The sequence below is a fragment of the Cyphomyrmex costatus genome, unplaced genomic scaffold, assembly GCF_001594065.2.
Source record: "Cyphomyrmex costatus isolate MS0001 unplaced genomic scaffold, Ccosl1.0 scaffold23, whole genome shotgun sequence".
Classification (NCBI taxonomy): Eukaryota; Metazoa; Arthropoda; class Insecta; order Hymenoptera; family Formicidae; genus Cyphomyrmex; species Cyphomyrmex costatus.
Genome location: NW_017276368.1, coordinates 2,254,973 through 2,282,422, shown reverse-complemented (window position 1 = coordinate 2,282,422; position 27,450 = coordinate 2,254,973). Strand labels below are relative to the sequence as shown.

General features: G+C 32.9%; 2 protein-coding genes across 2 annotated transcripts in view; one reads left to right on the top strand and one right to left on the bottom strand.

Annotated features, from left to right (window-relative positions):
* Positions 1 to 1,255: 1,255 nt before the first annotated feature.
* LOC108774004 (serine/threonine-protein kinase GL21140) lies at positions 1,256 to 7,842 on the bottom strand. The gene is made up of 6 exons (XM_018540004.1): positions 7,711 to 7,842; positions 5,650 to 6,696; positions 5,331 to 5,508; positions 4,901 to 5,194; positions 3,669 to 3,911; positions 1,256 to 3,007 (listed from the first exon to the last, which is right to left on the bottom strand). Exons 2-6 carry the CDS (start codon positions 6,690 to 6,692, stop codon positions 1,421 to 1,423), a joined length of 3,345 nt encoding a protein of 1,114 aa, XP_018395506.1. The 5' UTR covers positions 6,693 to 6,696; positions 7,711 to 7,842; the 3' UTR covers positions 1,256 to 1,420.
* A 2,575-nt stretch (positions 7,843 to 10,417) lies between these two features.
* Positions 10,418 to 27,450, top strand: part of crb (cell polarity complex component crumbs) — a 33,630-nt gene continuing 16,597 nt past the window's right edge. Inside the window, exons 1-2 of the mRNA XM_018539970.1 lie at positions 10,418 to 10,442; positions 26,702 to 27,072. Coding sequence (XP_018395472.1) covers positions 10,418 to 10,442; positions 26,702 to 27,072 — 396 coding nt within the window. The remainder of the gene's footprint in view (positions 10,443 to 26,701; positions 27,073 to 27,450) is intronic.

The following is a 27,450-nucleotide window of genomic DNA, read 5'->3' as shown; positions in this document are numbered from 1 at the left end:
CGTTATTAATACCAATTACTAATCGCTAATCGCTCAAAAATGAAGTTTAATCCTTCTAGTTATTATTCTTTATCTTAACCCTTACGATCTTACATTGCACTCTTTATGGAACTACTCGGTGTTACTTTCACACCTTTACATTTCTTTCGTTTAAAATAAAATATATAAATATATCAGTATAAATAAGTTAAGAATTGCTATTAATTTTCATGTCAATACGAATCCTAGTAAAGTCTCCTTCACGCCACGGTACCGAAAGGGTTGATTGAATACTTCATTCATTTGCATTTTACCTATAGCTAGACTTACGTAGCATCTGATATAAAATAACCTACTTAAATGCATTTGGCATGTTTTGTTCTTAATTCCAAATTCGTCCGTTTCAATCTCAATCATTATTCGCTATTGAGATCCATTATTATCTCAGTGCTGTTGACATAGTCATCTTTCATTCTCGGACGATTAAGGATTGATTACATTATTATCGGTTAACACTGTCGCGCGAGATTAATTATTATTACATATTACTCTAACTAAAAACATAATATCTAAAAAAGGACGAATTGCAACCGGGATTTCAACAGCTAATAAGTCCTCCAGATTAACTCTAAAAGTTAATACTGGTAAATGTAATTTTTCCGCAGATATAAATTTCAATCTAGGTTTATTCTTAAAACTCTTTTTACACTTCGCGATTATATATCCGTCTCTTTGGTCTCTTCTCTCCTCTTTCAGCTATTTAATCATCAACAGTAATAAAAATGTACCGAGATATACATAAATTTAAAAAAGTTTTGCTCTATTTTCTATTTTTTTTTTTTTTTTATTAGATGAACTACAATATTTGAGAATCGTTTTCCGGCATCAATAAAAAGTATAACTTTTTGACAACTTTTCGGTACAATTTTTTTAAAAATTTATTTTATCAATAGTAAGTTTTAAAAATATCGTAACTCCCTAATTCCTCATTTTGTAATTAATATTTTGTTTTCATCTTGTAATTTATAATAAACTAAAAATTTTCAGAAAAACAAAAATTATAAATTCTTGTAGCCACAATGCTTTTCGTTAATACCATCAATCTTAAAGTCCAAAATATTCAAGAATCATGAGATCGTTTTTCTTTCTTTGCAGAATATTTAATGTCATTTTGTCTAATTTTAATTTAATGAAATTTAAATTAACGTGAGAAACTTTTTTCCACGCAATATACACAGTCATTAAAAAAATAGTTTTCAATTTTAATGAGGTTCGTCTTTTCAATCGCTTTGCACAAAAAAAAATTGTCAACCAACTTAATGGATTTTAACCAGTGCAGTGTTAATAAAAATCGCAATTGTCTCATTCTTAAAGCGCTTAGACTTTGGATTTCGTCGTTTTGATGCGTGAATTAGGCGTGCATCATCCACACAATTTCAAATCACTTCGTCCTGGTTGTGTTCAATACGCCACTTGATCTCATGTGAACATTTTGCCTATTGGATTTACTCCTGCTAGCGATCGTTGAGGCGTCCATCACTGATCTTCGGCTCCTATCTATTCTTTCCATCTCCTCTTCGTTTTTTCCTTTGCTCATCTCAGATCTCTGTGTATGACCTGTTGACTTGTACGTGATTCTTCCGATTTTCGGTTCGTTTTCGTATGTCTTCCTCAACGGCTGCGGTGTATAATACAGACTGAATCGCTTCGTCCGTGGTAGCGGTTTCTGTCTTACTTCGTCGCGCAATTCGTCCGTTGAACTAAACTTCCGCGTCGCGACTTTATCGTCACTGCCGCTGTTGCCCACTTCCTCGGATGATCTCTTCGTTGTGCATGGAGAAAAACAGCTATATCTTTTGCTCTTGGCATTTCTCGAGTCTATTTGACTCTTCCTAGTATTGTATCTTTCATGTCGCAGCTTCACTGGCTCATTCTTTGCGCATTTGCCTATTTCTTTAACTCTACGGAACGGATTATTGCAATTCTTTTTATCGATCTCATTATTTAATGATTTAGGTAACTTCAATGTATTCCATACAGCTATTTGGGACTGCAGTATCCCTCTTGTGGGGGACGTATTCTGATCCTGATTATTCTCTAGCTTCGAAGAAATCTGTGAAGAATGATTCTTGGGACAGTTGTTCTGATTTGTATACCGGAAACTCACGTTCTCAAAGCTATCAGTCGACTCCATGCTTTGCGTTGAGCTCGATCTTTGCCCACGTGCCAATCGTGCGAATTGAATGTTTACAAAACTGTCAGAAGTCTCAATGTCGTTACCAGTGGAACTGTTGCCAGTCAGACTGTCACTCGACGTTGACGCAGTTGCATTGCTGTTACGGAAGTCATTGCTGTCGAATCTGTTTTCGCGATTCACCTCATACAAGTTCTTTTGATTGCATTTACTTCGCCGATTCATGACGACAGATTTATTCGTTGATTTCGCCGTTTCACAATTCAAGTGAAGATATCTTGGTTCTTTCGACGAGTTTCCGTTTTTCTGATCGCCTCGATGATTCGTAGAAATTACGACTGTTTTCTCAGCAATTTCGTTACAACGAATCGGTGAATTGCTGCGATAATTATATACGTTCAAATTCTCTGGAATGCTATTGAGCGACGAAGTAGCACTTTGCGATTTGAGACGACGTCGTGGTATTTTATTATCATTCAAATTGTCTATTAAATCATGCATTGATCGGCTCAAACTATTGATATCTTTCAAGTAGTCAGAACTAAGAATTACTAAATTATTTTCATTGCTATTGCCATTGGCAAAATCGATTTCATCGTGATTTCGCTCATCTAATTTTCTCTCTGCATCGATAAATTGCGGTACATCACAATAATCAATATTATTTTTCCACTCGGCTCTTATCTTGGTATCGTCATCCTGTCGTTGATTGCGCTGCTTCTTGAAGTCGAACTCGAAGGTGGCCATTCTTATCGGCTTACACTGCTGATTCCAGTATTGCTCCGCCGGTGTGTCGGGTGCTGTTGCTGCGGTCTGCTCGCCTCCTAGAAAGCTCTGTTGATATACAGAGGCGGGACAAAAGAAAAGAAAAAGCACTGCTACAGATACAGCAAACCACTACAAAAGCTTTCTTAGTCTTGTGTTTGAAATAAAGCCGATAGAGGAGGCAGGTAGATTTACGACCGCACCACACTCGTAATATGAAAATTTTGTTCAGCGCATAATGCAAAATTACATAAAAAATTATTTTTTCCTAAATGATTACATTTCTATATAAGAATATTTATAACATGTAATCTTTTTTAAAGAATTTATAATATAAATTGTATACACTATAAATACTTATTAATTCCTTCTACGATACTACATACATAAAATTTTTTATAGATTAAGGATAATAAAATTAAATAAATTCAAAAATCGAGGTAATTTTGTTACAGCTAAATGTTAAAATTCCTAGTGTTACATTTATAAATCCACTGAACTTTTTTTCCATGTAGTGTGGCGTGACGAGCTGATGGGAGCTGAAGGAATCGTGCTCAAAATAATAAATGCAATAGCAAACGTGTCGTATAGCCGAAAACCACCCGATACTAATCTCATTTTCAATTACTGTGAGAGTGAGAAAGGGGTTTAAGCCATGCGGGTGCGGCAACACGGTAATTTTTCTAACTTGTGAAGTACAATAATAATGTTGTATGTCAGTGACAGTTACCGCGAGCCACGAATGATCTAGTACGTCCTCTGCACTAAAACGAAGTTCTGGCTGTGCCTGCAACATGTTCGAGATGAGCTGCTTCGCAGAATCTGATATCGTATCCCAATACGGCGATGTAAATTCGTATTGACCGCTCAAGATACGCTCGAACAATTCCTCTTGTTCGTTATCTACCGATACGAATGGAGGGAAACCACACAGGAGAATATATAGGATTACTCCAGCCGCCCATACATCAATCTAAATAAAATATATATTTATTGATAAATGTAGGATTCATTACAGATGTAAATATATTTTTTTAAAGACAAACATCTGATCTAAATCTATTTTCCATATCTTTATAGATTATCATTAATAATTTTTATATTTTTAATTAGATATTGAACCTTCATATAATAAGAGATTAATATCTGAAATGGTGCATATAAAAAGACAGAAACATGGAATCAATAAACAAAATGATATGGATTTATTGCCTGAAATGTATTTTAATATCATACATTCTCTTTTCCCTTCCTAGAGTATTCTCATTATTCCCTTTCCTGTCATCATCTGTTATTCGTTTTTATTTTCCTTCTTGACATTACGTTATCTGACATCGTCAAGACCACTTGCTCTTTACTTCTTTTGTAATCTTGCTCCAACTAATTTTTAAAAAAATAGCTACTGTGTATCACCACAATGAACTTTTTGCGTACTTTTTATCCATTGACTCTCAACATTTTATTTGACATCAACATTAATTTTTTGATACATATATTTTTAGTTTGTATGTAATAGCATTAATTTTCCTTTGTTAATAGTCGCTTTTTAGATTATTACTACATTTCTACTATGAATTTTTCAACGATCAATTTGATTATTTATATTTATTAACTTGCAACATTAAAAGAAAAAACGAGAATTATGAAACAATAATTTATAGATTTCCAATAATTTTATATTTATAATTTATGTACTGTAACATTGAGAATGACCCGTCGAAACGTTTGTAATTATTTTTATTTTTATTTTAAATTAAACGTTATTTATTTCATAACTGTCTCTTAGTCCTTTGATTGTTCTATTTTGTTTTATTCTTATAGAGCCTTATTATTATTTATTATTTTTATATTTTTGTCTTTAAAAATATATTTCCTAAATATAAAAATTATATGTATTCCAACTAATTTTTAATTAACATTATTTATCTTAAATAATGAATTTACTATAACCAGTTAATATACCTTTAAACCATATCCGGTTTCAGCGAGGATTTCCGGTGCTACATAAGTAGGTGTACCACAGACTGTGTATAAAGGTTCTCGCACTATCTGCGCAAGTCCAAAGTCACCCAATTTCAAACACCTAACATGACTACCATCTAATTCAACCAGGAGATTTTCCGGCTTTACGTCGCGATGTACAATATGATGCGAATGTAAATAAGCCAAGGCAGAAGTCAAGTGACTAATCATCACACTCGCCTCTAATTCGGAGAATTTTGTCGCCACTGCAATTGCATCGAATAGATCTCCACCCTGAAGAATGAGCAAATGTGGCTTGAATTATATTAATGTACATTTTTTGTTGCAATTCAATTTTACGTTATAAGTTAAATTAAAAATGTGTCGTTAATTAGTTTTCAACATCATTAAATTTCTTTCAATGACGCACCTTAACGAGTTCCATGACTAAAAATAGTTGATCGGCAGTATCTTGTTCCGCAATCAAGCTGATTATGTTGGGATGACAAACCTGTCTTAGTATCGCTACCTCGCTTGCTAACATTGTCTCCTTTCCTTGACACTTATACTTATCCACAATTTTCATAGCATATTCAGCACCACTAGATCTAAAATATTATCAACGTTTTGTCAGATTTTTTTGGAACATCAAAGACATCTCTGGCTAAATAAATTATAATATTGTATTATATTTTGCATTCTATTTCTTTTAAATAATATGCAATTTTACTAAGTTTTTGAATAATTACTTGTGGGTGCAATGTCTAACAACAGCAAAGTTTCCATCTCCAATTATATGTCCCACGGTATAATGCATTCTCAGAGGCTGTGGCAGTATCAAAGATGATGGACTCGGAGTCCTGACTTGTGGCGTAGTGAGTGTCTTTTTACCAGACTTTCTCGGCATTCGCGGCATTGGACCACTTTGTCGCTTAGAATTCCATGGACAACGACGGAAGCTCTGCACGCACTTGCTCTCCTCAAAGTCCAGCTCAAAATCTTCCTGTACGGACTTCTCTGGGCCGTAAGCCACAAAGATATCATCATTCTCGAAGAATTGCTCGAGCGAAGTAACTTGCTGACCTGACAATGTGTACACCTTTCTCACCGCTCCGGTGTCCAGTTTTACAGCTTCTGTAATCGCTTCCATTGCATGTTCAAGACTCGGCGCGTTGCGTTTGTTCAACAATAGCCGCATCACCTTACGTGGCTTGGTACCGTGGCGGATCAGCGTCACGATGCGCGCTTTCACGCACAACGGAATGGCGCTGGTCTGCCTGCCGGTACCACCGCCACCACTACTAGCTGCTGGCGATTGTGGTAATCCAGATAGCGAGCTGCCACGACGGACCTTAGACGCTGAATATTCGACTTTTTTGAAGATTTCGCCCTGGCCAGATACCACGTAACACTTGCCATCCTCCAGATCGCTGACACTTTGTACCTTACGACCATCCATGGTATATATCGCTCGTACTCCATTTGGCAGGGTCACGCTCGATACTAGAGCACGAGTTAGATCGGACGCGAGACTATCGAAGCTACGATATCTTTCAGGTGTCACTGCCATCACTACACCTGTGTAATATTTGTCTCCATTGCGGAAGAATCGAACTCTCTTTGCCTTTTTGGTCGGAGGTGTTCTAAGAACATTTAAGGAATGCCGTGATGTGATATCTAATATCCTCTCATCTAGACTAACTACCGTAGTCGAATTGATTTCCCTGCCACCGCCTGCTGAAAAGTTGCCATCGCTAGACGGTGAGGCACCTTGACTCAGTGGTTCCTCCATCACCCTAGAGAGTATTACTCATCAGAATGACATTTTCTTATTAAAAAATATTTTAAAATGATGAATTATATAAAGCTTTATTAGTAGTTACTTATTTTTGTTGAAGTAGTAATATTTTTCACATAGTAACATGTTCCTAATAAACTTTACATTTGTTATCATTCAATGTACATACATGTATTAGCATATACCTAACGTAATTTATACTTTATACATAATTAATAAAAAGAAAAAATAATTACTATGTAATATGTTTAAAGCAAGAAAAGAATTTTATCAGAGGAATATTGCAAATGTCATTATTCCCACAAATATATAATTATATAATTTAGAATATTTTCTAATAAAATCTGTTTTCATCATAGTTTAGCATACCTATTATTATACATAATTGAATCAATTATTACTATTAAAATTAAATAAAAATGTAATTGTTAACGAGTGAACGATTATATTCAAAAAAATATATAAATTATTTTTTATTAATCTATTATTCTTCAGGTAATTCTTTATGCATACAAACATTGAAGTACAATGAAGGTATAAGATAGTCCAAGTTCTTATCTGCTATCTCATCAACTACAAACACAAAAGTTACCTGAAAATTATTATAGACCTTTTGCTACTGATAAGTTAGATAGACTAGAATGGCTTTCCTAGAATGGCATTCCAGCCTTTTTTTTTTAACTATTCATCAGTAATAGTATGAGTCACGCTTTAGAAAGTGCACTTGACAGGTGCAGCGGGAGCGGGAATCCTACTTGGCGTGCGTAAAACCGCTACTGTCATGAAGGGCATATCAGCAGATACTAATCTTATGTCTAATTGAAACTGATATCAGCACACGAGGACACACATATGGATGAGGATAGGATCAGATAGAATATTGTAGTCTGAGTATACACTTAACCTGACTCTGATTCGATCGTTAACGAGTGCCGTTATTGACGATCCGGTGCGACGCGTATGGTTCGGTACGATCCGTGTATAAAACATGCATATACCTATTTACACTCACCTGCTCGCAGCTCGAGCAGAAGGTGGTCAAATTGCAGTCAATTGTAACACAGAACGTGTAGCCGATTGACGCTCGCGCAAAACAAGCAGAGTGTGAATCACCACCATTGAGCTGACATTTTCACAGCGACGACTCAGGCGGCCGCAGAAGCCAGGAACCTGTAGCTTTTGATAGTTTTGCTAAATTTTCTAAATACTAGTGTCTAAGCTCACCTAGCTGTTCCTAGCGCAGCCTATCTATAATGGCAGAGAAAAACTTGAGACTCTCTCCTGAGAAGGACCCAGGCAGGTCTTTTTCATGGGATCGTCGAAACCCCCTGTACACTACCGCCAATATATCCATTTTTCGAATTGGGTACTATATATTGAAGAACGAGCGATATTATCGACAATTGATATAAATCTGTAATATTATATATAATTCGATAATCAAACTCGGATGATAAATCACAATTTATTGAAATAAAAATCGATTATTATTGAATTTTAAATATGTAATCAATATTTAAATATTAAATCTTATAGGACCGTATATGTGAGAAACACAACCACAAGAAATTACCTTATCAGCCGAGCTGGATTTTAGATGCTATTATAGTACCGTATGAATTTATACTACATATATTACGTATGTAGTCTTTTAAACTGTACACAAAACAATTTTTCGGTGTTAAAACGCCTCTCTACGAAACTACCGCAAAAATATTATAACAATTTAACAATTTTGACACTCACATATATAGCATCTTTTGGATCTTAATAATATTGAATGATATTAAAATCTATGAACGACATATTAAAAATTTATGGTCTGACAAATTTAAATATATATACGTGTCTACGAAATTAATAAATCATAAAATTAGTATTAGTTTCTTACTCTTAATCGCTTAAACTTTACTAATTATATATGCGAAGCCTCCGCGTAAGGTCAACCGCCTATCTATAATATAATATACATATCTAACTCGGAAATAGATGTACTATAGCGATAGTGCTTAGGACACATACACTATTATATGTATTTAAGAGATACTATTATTTAATAATACCGTTATCAATTTTAGGTAAATTTACATCACTACCAAAAGGATCCCAAGATCATGGCAACGATTATTGAAAAATGTTAACATTATTACTAATTATTGTTTTCATTGATAAATTCAAAAATGATAAATTTTACCTTTTTTATAATCACTGTTTTCATTAAAAATATATATCTTTTATTTATCTATGATTAAAAATAGAGTAAAATGTTCATTATTTATTTTGGGAACAACCAAAATGGTTGATAATAGGTCTATTTACATTAAAAGAGGGTTATTTGAGAGGGAAAAAGCGAAAATGCTGCACTGACTGCAAAAAGTACAACTTATTAAAGTGAAATAGGTATATAATGTACGTTTGACATTTATTTAAAGTGAGAAAAAAGTTTTTGTGTAAAAAGTCTAGTGTAGAATAAAAAACAGATTTAGAAATATCCTCTCTATTTGCCTTTATACATTTCTTATACTATATGTATATCCTTGTGTATACATTAATAATGCAAATCTCAAATCTAATATCAAAATAATCTCTTCCACTATTCTATTTCTATTTTCTTGAATAAAACCAAATTTTTATTCATTTAATAAAATAAGTTTATCAAAATAAGAAATAGTATCATTAGAGAATTTAAAATAGAGAAAGTGTATAAATAATTTTCTAATTTTCGAATTCGATCTTTTTAAAAAATAAAATTGTATATAAAAATAATTTTTACACATTTTTAATGCATTTTTACAATGTGCGATTTTTCAACTGCATTTAAAATAAATCATTACAGTTATTGATAAAATATAAGTGAAAAAGTATAAGTGAAAATTACCTCATTACATTATATCTTAAGTAATAATGTTATGATATAATATAAATAAAGGACGCAGGTCTTTGCTCCATATAGAGAAATTGTAAAATATACAGTTCAAAGATAATCTTATATTCGTATTTTAATAATACCTCAATATTTCTATAAATAATTGTATTATACTTGTAGGAATCATTGGTTAAATACAAGGATCAATATTGATTCTGCTACTAGTGTAAACAGAACACATTTTACTTATTACATACTTTCGTCTGTTTAATTTCTTTCGGAATTCTTAAGGAAACTCTACAAAATTCTAATGTTGCCTTTTAATTAACAATACATGTATTTTGCAAAATGCTATGTTCCCTCGTTTATTAAGTTTATCACTTAATACTAATAATTCCTTATACTGTCAATTCTTAAATATTTATTTTTGATTCCCAAGTGTTTGTTTTTAATATTTAAATCATATCTCTTGTTTCTTTGTTTATACCTGGCGCGCAGGAAAATGGACAGGCAGGTAACCGTGGTCACCAGGTAACTCACACCAGCAATACTCGAATGCCGTGGAGGGGCCGACGCAGGTCGAGCAAGGTGGCGGTGTTCTCTGTTGCGGTATCGGCTTGCAGTCTCGTTCGGCGGGCGTTCGTCGTCGGTCGAAGTTGGTGCGCGCGCGGGTGCGAAGGTAAAAGAGTGGTGACCAGAAACAGTAGGATCCATCTCGGAGCGGGAAGTTATTTCTTTTTTCTACGGTGTGAAAAGTACGAGCGGAAAAATATAGGTAGAAAGAGGAAGAGCAGGATGTTGAGTGCGTGAGAGGACGAGAAGAAGAAGCCGAAAAAAGATTTGGAGCCGGAAAATGCGGACTCGACACGTCGTGGCAGGTGAGTCAGGTCCCCCCTGTACGGTCGCGGCTGTGGTCGCGGTCGCCATCGCTCTGTGCGAGCGTCGCGGGCCCCGACGCGACGCGACGACGTCCAGGCAGAAAACGAGAAAACCTAAGCGTAGAGAAATTATTTCAATCCGCGTCGATTCCGAATGTTAAACCCTTGAACAAGAATATAACTGACAAATCAAAAAGCTACCAAATTGTGGTTGATCCTGAATATAAATGGGCGCATGATCTAGGATGACTCACGAGAGATTCTTAAGAATTGAGCTATAGCTTTTAGCTTAGGATCAAGAATGATCGATATACACGTATATATTCTTTTATTATTACTTTTATTTGAAGAATCTCTGTGATTAATTCGAGTTATATTATGTTTACGCGAGAAGACTTCTTGGCAACAAAATATATATTTTATTAGTAAAAATTTTTTATGAACTTTTAAGTAATAAAATTATTATAAATTAGACATATTAGGATCGACGGTTGCACTATCTCTCGTTTTGTTCAAAATTTATGAATAGATCCAGCAACAAGGAACAATGACAGGTGAAAAAATTTACCCTCGAAACATTCTGCGCACCTACCTATAACCGTCTACCTGAGGTACTGTTATGAGAAGAACATTGTCGTTATACGCTCCAAGAGAGTCTGGCATTTCGGCTATATTGGACAAAGAGACTTCTGGCAGTCGACATTTTATAAACGATATAGCTTATCGCATTGCAAATAATAATCGGTAGAAAAATGTCAATGCCAAAGATATATCATCGGGAAAATTATCAGTGTAAAACAAGTAATTTTCTAAGAAAACAAAAATTAAAGCATGAATAAAGTACGGAGATAAGATTATAGAAAATTAAAAAGAATTACAATAAAAAATTAAAAGAATATAGATATAAAGATATGATCAATAAAAAAGATGAAATTTTATTCCTCGTATAGTCTACGTCTTTTGTATTACCTTTTTGGATTTGCGTCTCAAGACTCAATCGCAGATTATCAAGTTTATTTTACTGTTCTGTGAATGTGTTACATTAAATGTATTTTATATTATTTGGCTCTCTATAGCATTCTCAGTACATGTGATGCGATAACGAGATGGAGGACGCTGAATCTATTGAAATCTCCCGCCAGTGAGTTCAATACCAGATGCCACGATGAACAAGGAAAACACTCTCTCAGCAGCTTATTGAATTTTGATTATGCTAAATTTTCTCTTTAATTGCGTAACGATAATTTTCATAAAATTACTACAGATACTTGAATTTTGTTAAAATTAATTACATGACATATTCTTCCGATTTCAATTATTTGAAATTTATTTAATTTTCCATAATATGAAAGTATTTTCTATCAATAAAATCAAATTTTTCGACCATTGTTATTTAATAATTCATTATTTGAAACATTTAAAGGAAATCATTTGTATTTATGTGACAAGGAAATTATAGCAGTGCCAAATGAGAGAATTATAACGTTCCGTGAATAATGGAATTTTCTAACGAGCGCAATAAACTAATTTGACGTTTCTCTTCCGTTGTATCGTACGTGACAATGAAAAATTCTGATTGCATGCGATGCGATATTAATTGATATCGCTGGATGCATTCGCAGAAAGCAGAACGATTCAACAATCGAAAGCAAAAGTGATTTAAGTTAGTAAAAATCATTTCTCCATCCTAATATCATTAATTTTTTTTACAAAGGTTCATTTTGTCTAATTTTGTTCGTTTATATCATTGTACAGTAATAATTATATCACATACTGTGTTCGATAAATTCGTTACTTGATTATTCGACATCTTACTAATGATGAACTTCTTATGTTTTATTATAACTGAAATGTTTCCCTATACGTACACATGCAAGTTGCGATAACAATATAAAGAAATCACTAAGAGAATTCAGATTTCTTAACTAAACTAGAGAAATGAACTAATTAAATTCATTGACAATTATGCTATCTGATCCTTAGAAAAATGACGTAGAATCGTATCAATAACAATCTGAATAACATTATTATCGTATAGAAAAGTGAATATCTTTTTATGTTTGAACATGATTTTCTTTTATTTTTTGGGTTCGATTTAATTTTATTCCAAAAATATTTAATCTATAAATAAAATGTTTTTAAAGTTTAAAATTATATAATTACTTCTTCACAAGTTCTTTTATTTAATACTAAAATTTTAAATTAATATAGTTTTTTTTACAAATTTTATATATATCAAATAAGTTCTTTATTTTTATATTTACATTTATATGAAAAATATAAATTCTCTAAAGATTTTCACAGAATATGATAAAGTTGTTTATTTGAATAGGAATATACATTTCTAAAGAAAATAAATGCTCAGGTATGTTATGTTTCAATGCTTGAAATATTTTATGATTTTTTTGTGCTTTCGACAATGGAACAGATTTTTCTCCAGGAATTTCCATTTATGGATTAGAAAAGAAAAGAGGCAGGCTTTTTTTTCAGTATAATAGGTATTTTTGCAGAGGAACGCGATTACAAATGAGACGTTTTCCTTCTTCCAAGAAGAATAAAAATGGTCCACATAGAATTATAAATAATTCACAAGCTAGTTATCTCATTGCGAGTGAGCTTCCGCTTTTATGCGCATCTTTCCGGTCACGTAAAAGCGCGCATTGACCGCGCAGGAGGAGGCATTCTTTTGTAACGGTATAAACTTTTACCTCTTCGGGATCACCGGTGTGGATCAGTGACCGACCCGAGAGAGTCACTACGATGACCCGTGAAATCGTCGTTCTCGGACGACAATCATCGAAAGACAAATACTGTGTTCAGTTACAGCAAAGATCAATTATCAACTCTTTTTGTGAGAGAAATAAATAATTTTATTACATTTTGTAATTTTTTTTATCGCTCAATTTTGAACGCTTTTTTTTTTACAATATTTATCTTATACCTGAGGGAATTATATATATATATATATATATATATATCACATTTAATAATTAACTATATCTTGTAAACTCGTAAAGCTTATTTAAACATCCTGAAAAAGCATTTTCTTAATTATTAAATTAAAAAAAATATGTATGTATTTTATAACGTAATTGTAATACACCTTACATGAATGGATCTTTATGTTCTTTGACTCTCATCACAGACGTTGTCAGACGACTTTCCAAAACGGTAAAAGCCCGTGTCAAACTCGAGGAAATGTCTTTTGTCCGCTCTATGAAAGATGTTTTAGACCGGGCGGGGCGATGAACGGCTTATCGCGCTCGAGGAATTCCTGTGCATCTCGCAATCATGCCGTAGCTGAGCACTCTTTTCGTATGAAAATACGAAAGCTGATACATACATTTAAATAAGCGACCACTTGTGTGAAAATATCATCTCTGTTAGTTTTCCCAACAATGTCGAGAGACTTGTCAAAGCGAAGCAATACGAACTACAGAGTTTGCAGTCAATGAATTACTTGAAATAATTGAAATAAAATCAATAAATTGATTTAATTAAAAGCGATAACAATGGTTCACAAGTGAAACGTAACAGCATATTTATATAACAATATTAATATCTATCTCTCTTATCCTAGAAATTATACTCTAAGAATCATCATTCAAATTGATTACGAATTCTATTACTGAATTTAGACTACCTATGCATAATATGTATCGTTGTGAATATTAATATTTTCTAGGTATATTGTTTAGAATAGTCGTTAAATTATTAATTGTATTTGTTTTATAAAGACTGGAAAGAGTATTAAGAAAAGAAGGTCATAAAAAATGTTATGGAAATTTTAAAAGTATAATATAATTAATTATAAAAGAAAAATTTCTCTTTACACACACACACACACACACATGTATATGTATATCGCAAGATCACATTTTATTATTACATTTTTAATTCTCTCTCTGTTTCATATACGGATAATTTTATTATCAAAAATTTTATATAGGTACACACACACACACACACACACACACACACATACATATATATAATTTATATTTAGGAAAATTCTTCAAATTTTGAAGATATTGAAAACTTTCAAGAACTTTCAGTTTTGAGTGACATTTAAAGCAATTTGAAACTTTATAAGACATTGAATAGCAAACTTTCGAAAGAGGGCATCGAACGCCCATTATTAGTCGTAGATGAAGTTACCAGGCTTTGTTATACGCGACACGATATCGATATCCATGCTAGAAGAGGTCGATAGTTTCACGAACAGACGTCGCGTCGTTTCCTCTCTGAAAAAGCATTTAACGGAACGTCATCTCGCGCGAGAGCGGAGGCGTGTACGCGTATGTGACGCAATTGTTCCACGTGTCGCCTGTCAATTTATATCGAGCACACCAGCACTCGACGCGACGACGATGAGGCGTCGCAAATAATTTCGTGGATAATTCGCTGCGGACGCAAAATATTTCGAGTGTATTAAACTCGTTTCTGCTGTGGGTGTACTTGTCAATCTATGTTTTTATTGCATTTCACATTTTTAAGAGGATCTTGCGAACACAACAAGAGTGCTCTGGAAGCTTTTACACGAGTTTACAGCATTTGATAAAGAAATTTCTGATACGATAAAATATTTTATATAAAATGTTTTTGTTTATATGTCACTATTGAAACCTTAGTAAGTATACTAACAATAGTTACTATATACAACGTAATTTAGACATTGTCTTCAACGATATGAATTCTTTTTATTAACGGATGACCCAAAGAATAAGTTTGGATTTTAGACAAATCCTTTCTTTATATACTATATTTGTATATATATGATCGACAAATTTCGATAGCTCAGATTCTCTATCAAAAAGAGAATCTTTCTATTCGACTGACCGCGAAAGCGCGCTCGTGGGACGTCGCAGCGGAAAAATGCAGCGAATCGAACGAAAGTTGCATTCGCACGAATGTACACGATACCGGCGTTAAATTACAGAACCGGCTCAGCATGGCGTAATATTACGCTCCGTTCACTCGCGCGAAATTCGAATGCGAAAAATAAATTCCGATGCGTCTTCCGCCTCGTCGGTGAATTCAAATAAAACGTCCAATTATTTCATACTTTACACTGGAAAGCAATTCTTAATTGTTAATTTGTGTTTATAATTTCTAAAAATACATACATTTAAAAATTAGATCTTAAATATATTTTTTTCAAGTTATTTTTTATATGAAAAAGTTTTAATTACAATTATTACTTTACAAACAAAACAACTGTTAATTAAAATTAATTTTTTAAAGAAATATAACTTTTAAAAAAGCGTATGTTAAAAATTATAGATAAAAACGTTTGATCTTGTCGTGAAATGTTCTTTTTCAATTAAGAAAATATGTATGCAGAAAAGGGTCTTGTGAAGATATAGTTGTAAGAAGGGTCACATGGTTTCTATTAATGGCGCCAGAACCTCTGGGATCCAGTATTTTTTCTAAGAAAGATATTCTACAGGTCCCGAGGACTCACTTGAGTGGCCAATTTTGACAATTAGCAGACCCCCTTTCGATGCCCTAACTTGAATTCCATACAGTTACATTTCCGAATGAAGTCACAAGAAATGTATTTTCTGTCGAGATAACATTATCAGAAGAGCACTGACTAATTCGATTATCTTTGATGAATGCATTAACGAAAAATTTGGATATTTTAGTAATTCTACTTTGCCGATTTTCTACAGGAAATTAATTTTTTGTATGAGAGAGAGAGAGAGAGAGAGAGAGAGAACTTGTTTCCTTTCTCATTACTCATTATTCTTATTTAATTATAGAAAATTAATGTTTTACATATACACAGATTATTTAAAATTGTCAATGACAGTAATATAATATTATTCAGAAGGCTATTCCTTCCGCAAAATGTCGTATGTATCATAACACAACTGAGTCATTGGCGGCCAAGTGCAATCCGCGATAATTCTTTCGTACTTTCGACACGCGGCATGATAAATATTTCCGTCATACTACAAGTAAACTACAAACTTTTTGAACATTTATAGCGAGTCTTAAGATAAAAAAACTAAAAGAATAGATAAAACTCCTAACTAAAATAACGTTTTGTTGTATCTATCGCTTTATCTTTTCTTGACGTGTTGGAAATAGATTGAACTAAAATTTAAAAAATAACTTTTCTGTCAATACACAAACTGTGTCAGTAACTTTATATTAAATGTCAGAAGACAATTCCTGTTTGAAGAATCTTGAGACGACGACTTTACATTTGGAGAAGTTTAAATCGGAGATTAATTATATTGTACAGAAATGACAGATGAAGAAATGTAATAACTAAAATTATATCAAAGACAGTATTTGTATTTAAGAAATCTATTATTTATAAAATATTAGTATATTATCGATCATATAGAATTTTTTTATTCCCTTCTTTTCTTTCCTTTATGAAATAAGTTAATTGACTCTTAAAATTTCGCAAGAATATTTTTGCGTCATTTTGTTTTCAAAGAACATCAAATAGCTTTTATGAATCATAATAAAGTTGAAGTACATCACAGTGTTAAACGTAAAAACGTCATCGGCAGTGAATACATTTATTGATATGTAACTTTGTAATCTAAACTTCTTCGAAATTAACGTTATTGCTGCAGATACTTTTTTTACAAATTTTTATAAAAATTTCCTGACTTTTTTTGGAACTCTTAATAAAAAAAAGATTTATCAGTAAATTAAGAAAAATAAAATGTCATTCCTGTTAATGATATATTTAATTGTTTATTTCATAGAAATAACAATTATTGTATATATGCAATAATTGAAAAATTTGTATAAAGATTTATGAGGAATAAATATTTTTGTTTTATTTTAAAGGCTATTTAAATAATGCGAAAAGCAGTACTAAATTTCTATGTAATTTTGTCTCTTTTAACTTTACAAGTAAATCGTATTTACTTATAAAACTTTCTTATTTATCATATATTGGCAATTTTAAATGTTTCAATACCTCAATTATCTTAATAGAAAAAAAGAAAGGATGAAATTTTTTAATATCAAACGAGATATTTTCTGATCACTGTAATGACCCTCTATTACGCGAGTCATTCACAGTATCGGAATATTTTCATAGCGCTTATGTTATCATTGCGTCTACCGCTTAGGAGCGAATGTGGATTTCCCGTAATCTATCCAATACATAAGTATAATCCCGTTGAAGGTGCAACTATATTGATTATATGTGTGAGTGCGTGTGTGTATTTGCGTGTATACGTTTCCTATATCGGTGTTACAAGCGGTCGCATAAAATTGCGTAAAATCGACGCGGCTGATTGCGACTCATCAGCGTTGCCCGCTCGTGTATTTCTCCAACTTCTTCGACAGTAATAACAAGTGGAATCGATCTTATTGAGATCGAATACAAATTGCATTGGTATCGCGCATCCCGCTTCGTTCTTACGGATCAATTCGAGAAAGAAATTTCGCACGGAATAGAAAGATAGGCAGCGATTTATCGTTTTTGTTCATCAAGGCTGATGCATGTCGCGATTTACAACAAAAGTCGTATTTCACAGCGTAACGCCATGGGAATGCAAGGATTAGAAAAAAAAGAAATATAGCTTGACGATAGAATGCCGCGACGATTGTACGCTCGTTCCACATGAGCTCCCGATACGGCACGAAATCACATTTATGATTTCGCTACACATATGTGTATGGTATACATATGATAAGCGAAATCGCACCGTGCCGGTTCACTAAATCACGTTTCAGCGTTTCATGCCAATTACGAAGATTCGCGAGAGAAGTATCTCATTGGAAAGTTAAATCGACGTGAGATATTTGCGAATCTGCGGGAGGAAACGAGATAAATGATGATTGATGGCGATAATAGAATATGTACTGGGATCAGGATCCGGTAGGTTCCTGATCCCAGATCGTAAATGGTTCCACACAGGAGCTGGAAGAGGAAAATAAATTTCCGGAATTAACTGCGGAATCTCTTTATTTGTGCGAAAATATATCGGAGAAAATTAATCTCAATTTATAACTTTACCGAAATTACTAAGAGAAATTCTCTAAATTATTATTAAAAAAAGATTCCGACTGTAAAATAACACGCTTGAAATATCTATTTCAATTATTTCTGATTTTTTTAATTTATCACAATATAAATAGAAGTGGCGAGATATAAGTAAGCCAGAATTGGACATTTAACGAAGCAATTTGCGTTTCGCACGTGATGTAAATGCTAACAGGAATCATCTCCGCTGAATAGTCTCCTGTTGGAGATCGATTTTCCGAGAATTGTCAGTGGGATGAATGGTTAAAGGATGACGAACACATTGACGTGCTAATTAGCGTTGAATCCTGATAGCTCGAGATGTGAGAGGAACCTCGACACCCGAATTGACTTCCGTTTATTCCGGGTATCCTCTTCGTGGCTTGACGTAAAACGGACACGATTCACACCGAAAATAATACGTCTCGTCCAACCGGATCCAATTTCGGTGAAGACGATGCATATTTAATATATAATCGCAAATTTTATCCCGCGGATGTCGCGCAATATGTGACTATATTGGGAATGTTTAGCTGTTATCGCTCACGACACACTCGTGAAACGCAACGTATTCATGTAACGTAATCCTGTATACTAGCTACTATATACTAGATAAAGGAATTTACGAAAATTAGATAATGCTTATTGAAACAATCACATGATTATTTACGTAACGGAATAAATAATTTTTCAAAAACGAGGCTAATTGTAAATTTCAAATATCTTTTATTTTGCGAACATTGCATCTTGAAAAATTGAATCAAGAAGAAAATTTAATTGTATCAAGTATTGAACATTGCAATATTTGCAGTATTAGTCAATTATTTGAAAAATAATAGTAATGTTTTTACTTTACTACAATAATCCGTCAGCGGAGCTTTAAATTTATTTGTTATATATATATATATACTTATTTTATATATATTTAATCTATAATTCCATTATTTATTTTATCCTATATTTTCTATTAAAGAAAAATCTGTCACAAAGTGAATCACAGTAAAATTTAAAAAATTTCATGTCGTCGTGAAAGCCTATTTTCTTCACTTTTAAGGCATTCTTCTTTATTTTTCCACGAACCTTCTAAATCTCGTTTAACCCTGCAGAATCTTTCGGCGAGATTACATCATTGCGCCTAACGCAAAATCTAGGCGGCTCCTCTTACGCTTACGACGCGACGCTTGAAACGAAAAACGGTTAACGGCGGTTTCGTCCGGCCATCAAGTAACAACGCAACGTTGTAATATGCCTCTCTTCCTACATGGTTGTATGCATGTGCACGTGCGTTGTTCAAGGCACGCACCTGAGCGTGAAGTGAGGGATTCGCGTTGATGCACCGATATGGCTTCCAGTTGCGTTCACCTTACCTAGTATGTTTTGATATCTTCGAAATAGAAAAGTTTTATTAACTGTTTAAATAATAGACGATAATAAAGGTTGGTTACCGAGTCATAAAATCAAGACTAAAATATTTTTAATGTAACTTTTCCTTTTACTTTTTATAAAACGAGAATTCATTAATTGCCAAATTATTCAATAATTATTTATAAGACTCAAGATCATAATAATACGATTTCTTATCTTTATATTATTATACAATTTATTATACGTATTGTTACATTTAAGAAGATTTTAGAGACATGTGAACTATGATGAAATTAGGAAGAAGAAGAGCCACATAAATGGCACAAAAATGGGCTTCTGGTGCACGGTATATGTGTATCGTATCTAATGCACTCTCGTCGGCCTTTGAGAGTCACATGTCGTCGATCTAATCATCGAACTTTCGAGCTGCGGAGATTGCGCTTCCGTGATAATTAAATCGCGCCCAGGTAATTAAATCGAGCGATTTTTTTTTCGTTACTTGACGAGAAAGCCTCGGGCTGGACTTTCATTCTACGCGACATTGTCGAGCGGAACGCGATATTACAATGAGATTTAAAGGCGATCGATATTACGTGCGTCAGACATACGGGTCGCGCGACTTGCCCCGTCGGAGATTCCGCAATCTAGAACCATACGGTTTAAAATGGAAGGAAATCCCAACGTTTAAAATTAATTGTGCAATATGCCTAATGAAACGTAAATAATATGGGAAGAATCAGGGAAAGTAAGTGCAAGAAAGCAGGATAACAAAGGGTGATAAAGAAAGGATCGAATCACGCGATATATGTATATATATATATATATATATGCATCCACTCCGTATGCAAAATATGTGGGAAAGCGAGAGGGAGGCGTTGGCGTTTCTAAGGCGGAACACTGTATTCATCGTTGTCGACAGAATGCAATTCTGTTGTGCAGTTATCCATCATTATGCGCCAGGTTGCGGTACTCTCGCTCGTTGCATCCTGCCGCTTTTCTATTGCAATTCCTTGGCCTTGCGTTAGAAGAAAATACTATAATTATACTTAAAAAAAATTCATGTGTCGATTTAAACAGTAGAAAAGAAAATTTAAAAAAATTTAAAAAAATAAAAGAAAATTAAAAAATGATATTGATATACTTTTTCTCTCTTGAAAATTTTTTATTTGATAATATCAGTCGTACAATTTAAATATAGTGCAATTTTAAATATATTGATAGTATTCGTATTTATAACATTAAATTATATATTTAATATTAACGTTAACGCATTTATGTATGCATAAATATACTCTTTCTTTGCATTTTCCTTAAAAATTAGATTCTCCGTCTATATGCATCGTTAAATATACAACTATTTTAGTTTAATGGAGGCGTCAATGGTTTTTAATAATGCAGACGTAGAAAGTTTGTCGGCGTGGTTCCCTTCTCTTGGGCTTGTTGTTAGTTAACTGCAACTAGCATTGCGATGCACACTGTCATGCATAATTCCCGTAGACAGCGTATATGCGTCGTCATCTCTTCGCCTCTCGCTTCTCACGAGAAAAGCTGATTTCTTACAATACAGAGAGTATATCAACTTTTCCCTACCTTTGGAAATTAGCTTCCACACATCAATAATAATAATCAGATATTCTCATTTTCACAAATAACAAGCAACTGTTGTATCTTTTAAACTGTACAGTAATTCTAATTTGCTGATTAGCTTTCAATGTACATGTTTTACACACATTGATATAAAATTGATAGAATGCACAAATTACATAAAATGTAATTTTTTTCTAAATTATCAAAATACACACGACAATATATTAAGAATAATTTGAGAACTTTTGATATAAATAAAAACTCTCTGAAAAAATATTTCTTTCATTTGGAGAATCAAAGCCTTATCATAATGTGATACTAGTGACTATATTTCGCAATAGACAAAGGAACCTCCTTATTCGTGTCGGTCACGTACATAACGCGATCGTTGAATTCCCACGTGTCAGTGAACCGAAAGCTCTGCAACACGAACTCGACCGTAGCCACGTGCAATAGTTCTGTTCTAGTTGCAGTTCTGTTTGTCTCTCCTTTCTTTCCCCCGAGATCAATACTCATTTCTCGTGAACAAAGCGTTTTATCAAGAACATTTCATTAAATATTATCCAAGAAACGATTTCGTAGAAATGATGAACTCTCTGTTAATATAAGGTCCATCGGTATTTGCATTTATGATTCAAAGATTTTATTTATTTTATTTTCAATATTTCGATTACGTGAAGACTTATATATCGAGAAATTATATTTATATATAGATTATCTTCTAATTCAAATTCTTCTATTAAAATTAGCCAAAAATTAACTTATTGCGTACATCAAGTAAATTATTGGTTTTTATCAAAACAAAGTGGTTCATAGAAATGTTCTTCTTCATTCTCGGCATGGCTTCGTAATGGTTTCGTATAAAACCAACCTTACTAAATCGTGTGTTCTTAGGACTTTATAGTACACTCCAGAACTCGTCGGTATTCACCTACGAGAGCTGAGTTATACGATTCCACTGACTCACAATTGCCACGCCTTCGTCAAGCCGAAGCATAATTATATTCTTTGTTGCATTGCGCGGGAAACATTGCATTTCGAGACGTGTCTCAATTAGATTAACATAAGTAAGTTAAATTAAAAAGTTGGACGACTCGCTCAAGTAATTTGTTAATGGATATTTTCATGATATATTTTTGTACATATGCATATATGTATGTACATTACCTATCTAAAGTATTAATAGTAGTATAATATTTCACGTTTTTGATCACGTCATGCCTAAACGAAATATAATAAAGAATATATCTCGGCTTGCATGTTCTAATTGAAAGAATGAAGAAGAGACAAGCTATTCAGAGAGAAAGTGGACTGTAGTTTGTGCCAGGGAGAGCATATCGTTATACCTTCGTGAAAAATTCCATCGCGACCAAAAGGCATGACTTATGATTACGTTACTTGTTTTCTTGTGTAAAGATTATTCATCTATGAATATACTATGTATAAACACTTCTGGGATTGAAAAATTCGTGAAACGTAAAGTTTTAATTGAAACTCATGTTTCTAGTTTGTGTCGCAATATTATTTTGCATTGATTAATATGTAAATTTGGATGATATTGCGACAATACAGCATTTCTATTACATATATTATTACTTGTTGATCAATTTGAGAAAGAAGCAGAGTTTACGCAACTAAAGCTTATTATTATTATACTGAACAACTAATAAAAAACAAAAAATCTTTTTAAATTAAAAAATTTTTTAAGCTGCTTATAAAATTATGTATTATGTTAAATCGTAGGAAAATTAATAAATAGATTTTTGCATCATTGATCTATCACGGCGAGAATCTTTTACGCCGCGTTATGCATCTTTTAATCTAAAGGACATGTACCTACAATTAAATTGCTCGCTCTACAAACTCGATCCTTCTAAACGACATATAATAAGTTCATTGAGCGCAAAATTACCGAATCTAAACACTGTCAAGATTGAACCAGTTACCAATTGTTTTTTTAGACATAAATGAAGAGACCGGTTACATATTAACTTATAATTCAATGGTATTAGTCGACTAACGGATTAATCATTCTATTTTCATTGTAGATGTACTTCTTTTTTAATATTCTTGAAACACGCGGCATACTTTCTTAGGCGATTGCGGTCGTCTCGCAGGTGTCCCGTAAGGATACGTCCGTGGTATCCTTACGGATGATGCATGCAGGTTGTTATGCTTTCTAACAGCAATTCTCCAAATCGTTCCAAATGGACTGCATTAGTGTGCAATTCGTCATGAACGCGATACATCCAATCAGGACTCGGACGTATTTTTCGGTTCTCCACGGTGATTCTCCCGATCTACGATGAAAGCCGTTATGTTATTTCCATGGCTTTCTACCATTTAATATATCTCAAATCGTCAATCGCATTAAACAAAAATAGGGTAATGAGACTAACGGATTAATCATTCTATTTTCAACTGCTGAACGCGCAGTTTATACTTACTTGCCGATGTTCAGAATAATCGTATACGAGGAAATTAGCAATTGTCAACTGCAGTCTGTTTTTTTTTATCTAGATGCAATAAAGTCGAATTTACGGGTAGAGGTATAAAGATAAGTCAAAAGATTTGCTTGAATAATTAAGAATTCATTTTTTAATTCATCAAATAATCATACACAGAGGTATTTAAGACGGTGGATTTTGAATTTACGATATCATAATTCTTGATTCTATCTCTTTATGAAATTTATTTCTTGTAATTTGTGTGACAGATTTCTAAAGGATTGTGAATTTACAATTTTTCGGATTTGATTATTCGCGCAATCCCTACGCAGCGGACTCGTCATCGTTTGTCCTATACAGGAAGATCGACTTCCGGTAGTTCCGTCATTGAAGCAACTCCGATTATGGAGCTCCGTTTATGTTTACATGTTTTACACATTTCACATGCGAGACACGTATGTAACGGCAAGTATGTAACGTGAGTTTCTCGAATCACATGTCTGTATATGGCGGAAAAACTCGCACGAGATGTACTTACAGATTGATAATATTGTTTACCGAAATTCTCAAACACTAATACAATTATACTTAAATAATTAAGAATCTATTTTTAAATGTATGAAGTATAATAATTATACGAAGATCTTTGAGACGATGGATGTTATGAAATCGTATAGAGAGAGAGAGAGAGAGAGAGAGAGAGAGAGAGAGAGAGAGAGTTATGATGTCTTCATAGCTTCTTGATTCTACGTTTCTTTAAATTTTGAATCTGGATTTCTTATAGTCGAACAAATTTCCAATTGAAATCGTGTAACTACAATTTCTCTGATCTGATTATCCGCGATCTAATATCTTTTTGAATATCCGTTGTCTTGATTAAATTTTGTTTTAATCAAAATTTTATCTAAAAATTACATTAAAATGTTCAATAAAACTCGAGTTTCCAAATAAAATCAATTTCTATTGAAATGCTTGTTTTAGAATAATTAATTTACTTTTGTGATGACGAATATGAAAATATTTTAATTACAATTTGTTCTTTTTATTTTTTCTCATCAAGTACCTATATACGAACCAATATCTTCTTTAAAGATCATGAATTCGTAAATTTATGATCTTGTAATTAAACCATTAGATTTTTAAAATCATAGATAAATTAAGAGAGAGTTTCAAAATCAATGAATTTATAATAATATCCTAATCTTTGTGTCCATAGCTCTTACTTAATAACCTTTACATTTCTTACTTCATGGTAATAAATTCTCATTTGTCAATGTTCTACAATTTCAAGTTTTGCAGTATCTCAAAATCTGCGACTGAGTGCACTATACTTACAGCGAATAAGATTGATGGCAACCGACCAATAAATAATGCATGACTTCTATTCGCACGTGACATATAACGTTGTAAAGTTGTATAACTTGCTAGATGACGACTGACTGTCCTCCTCGGAAAAAAATAGAATATGCTCGCGCAGTATGGTGAAAATCTTTTCGCACCTTCTTTCACGAGAATAAAAATGAATGCGCAGCTCTATATAGTAGTGAAAATCCAAGTGTTTGCATCATTTGACATTCACGAGAATGGGTTCTTTTAAAATTTAAATTCTAGATCAGAAATTACACAAAAGGTTCCGCAAAATTGTACTATCAAGGATATAATTTTACTAGAGTTTTGTAGCATATGATATGATTATATTCTGGAATTCTGTATCAAGATTCTATAATAGAATACACATAAGATTTTTTTGTGTCAAGGATCTATGAAATGCATTTATTTACAAGAACGCAGATAATCAAGAATCAACGATATCCTAGGGACCAAGGTTCCTCATATGTAAAGTATGCATGTGAATGAACAGGAACGAGTCCTTTCTCACGCGTAAGCGCTCATGACAAAATCATAGTTCATCCTTGAAGATAATGGCACGCAGAGAGAGAGAGAGAGAGAGAGAAAGAGAAAGAGAGAGAGAGGCGTTATGTAACACGCGTATGCTTGCGGTGATAAATCGTTTTCTTTTCTCGCGAGCAAAAATTACTCATAAATGCTGAGCTCGTTTCGGAGAGTGACTTGAGTGAGTAGCTTTATCGACCAATAATAAATATTAAAAGTTAAAAGGATTTAATATATTTATAAAGGATCTGAAACACTTTCTTTTCATTTTATCATAATTAAATTTAAATTAAATAATAAAATTAATATATCAAACGAGTTCTAAAAAAGATGTAAAACAATATATAGAAATAATATTTTATTTTTAACGTTAAAAAATTAATTAAAACAAAAGCTAATGCTATAAAAATGTTAAAAAGTTTGTCCATCGATTGTCTGCTGTACAAGCAACTAAAGGTTAAACACTGTCACTGATAATGCATGTGTCAGCACCTACTTTGTGACATATCTCGGCTATAACCGATAATAAAAATTAGAGTGAAAACATAAAGTAGTTTCTCTTCCCTCTGTTTTAGATTTGTCCCCTCCCGCCTCTCTCTCTCTCTCTCTCTTTAATTTGTTCCATATGTTTAGAAGATTATGATAATAATTGAAATTACAAGTATATTGCGATATATAGTTTGTTCTCTCATATAAAAAAATTTCTGTTGGATTTTTATTAATTAAGACATTAAAATAAAATAATTTTTCTTACATTATATTTAATTTTATTTGTATAATAATATTCCAAGAATTAAGAATCACGATGAGACAAAATAGTTATCAGAATCCATGAACTAAACAGTTAATGATTCATAAAAACCATGAGATCTGTAATGCTGTAATTCTATAAGTGAACATTATTACCATAATATCTAAAAACCTATATCATCAAACTTCATAATGGAGTTTTATCTCTGTTACAGTTCTGGCCACTTTGTTGGCTCTTACTCACGAAGCGCCCCAAAATCTGAAACATCAAAATTACGAGGAGCATCCTCGCGAGGCTTATTTCAACGGCTCCGCATTCCTGAAATTGAACTCCTTCGTTTCGGTGCACCGTCACAGTGGCCTCAGCTTCCGCACGTGCGATCCCGGTCGACTATTTCTACAGAAGTACGATGACAATTCGATCAGTCTCGAGGTGACACCCGAGGGACTGCTCTTCGTGGCTGTCGTTGATCAGCAGAGGTATCGAGCCAGACTAAACGCCAGACTACTCAATAACGTCTGGCACAGCGTCAACTTGCTTTTTAGACTTGGCAATCTAACTCTAAATGCTGCGGGTCACACTCAGGTAAATATTGATCAATATACATATAATTACAGAATTACATTTTTTACATTTCTATAATAATATATTGAGAAAATAAAATAATATTTTATTTTATTTATCTTAAGTCATTTCCAAAGAAATTAAATAGATATTTTATAAAATTTCTATTGGACACAAACAAAAAAATCCGATTATATGTATAAAGAGCAGCTATTAAATATAAATATAAATTTAATAGACATATAGTGACTTATAAATCGTATACTATTAAAAAAATGTATTAGTTTAGATTAATTATTAATATAAGAATTAACTTAATATGTAAATTTATAATATGATATATTTACGGGTAAAAATCGGAATGTGTGCTAAGTCAATCTTAAAAAACATAGAATAATA

Excerpts from the sequence above, each read along its gene's own strand:
- LOC108774004 (XM_018540004.1), bottom strand. The coding sequence starts at position 6,692 with ATGGAGGAACCACTGAGTCAAGGTGCCTCACCGTCTAGCGATGGCAAC. Across the intron at positions 5,195-5,330 it reads TAGTCATGGAACTCGTTAAG|GGTGGAGATCTATTCGATGC; the intron begins GTGCGTCATTGA and ends CTCATTCTTCAG. Across the intron at positions 3,008-3,668 it reads TAGATCATTCGTGGCTCGCG|AGCTTTCTAGGAGGCGAGCA; the intron begins GTAACTGTCACT and ends GTATATCAACAG.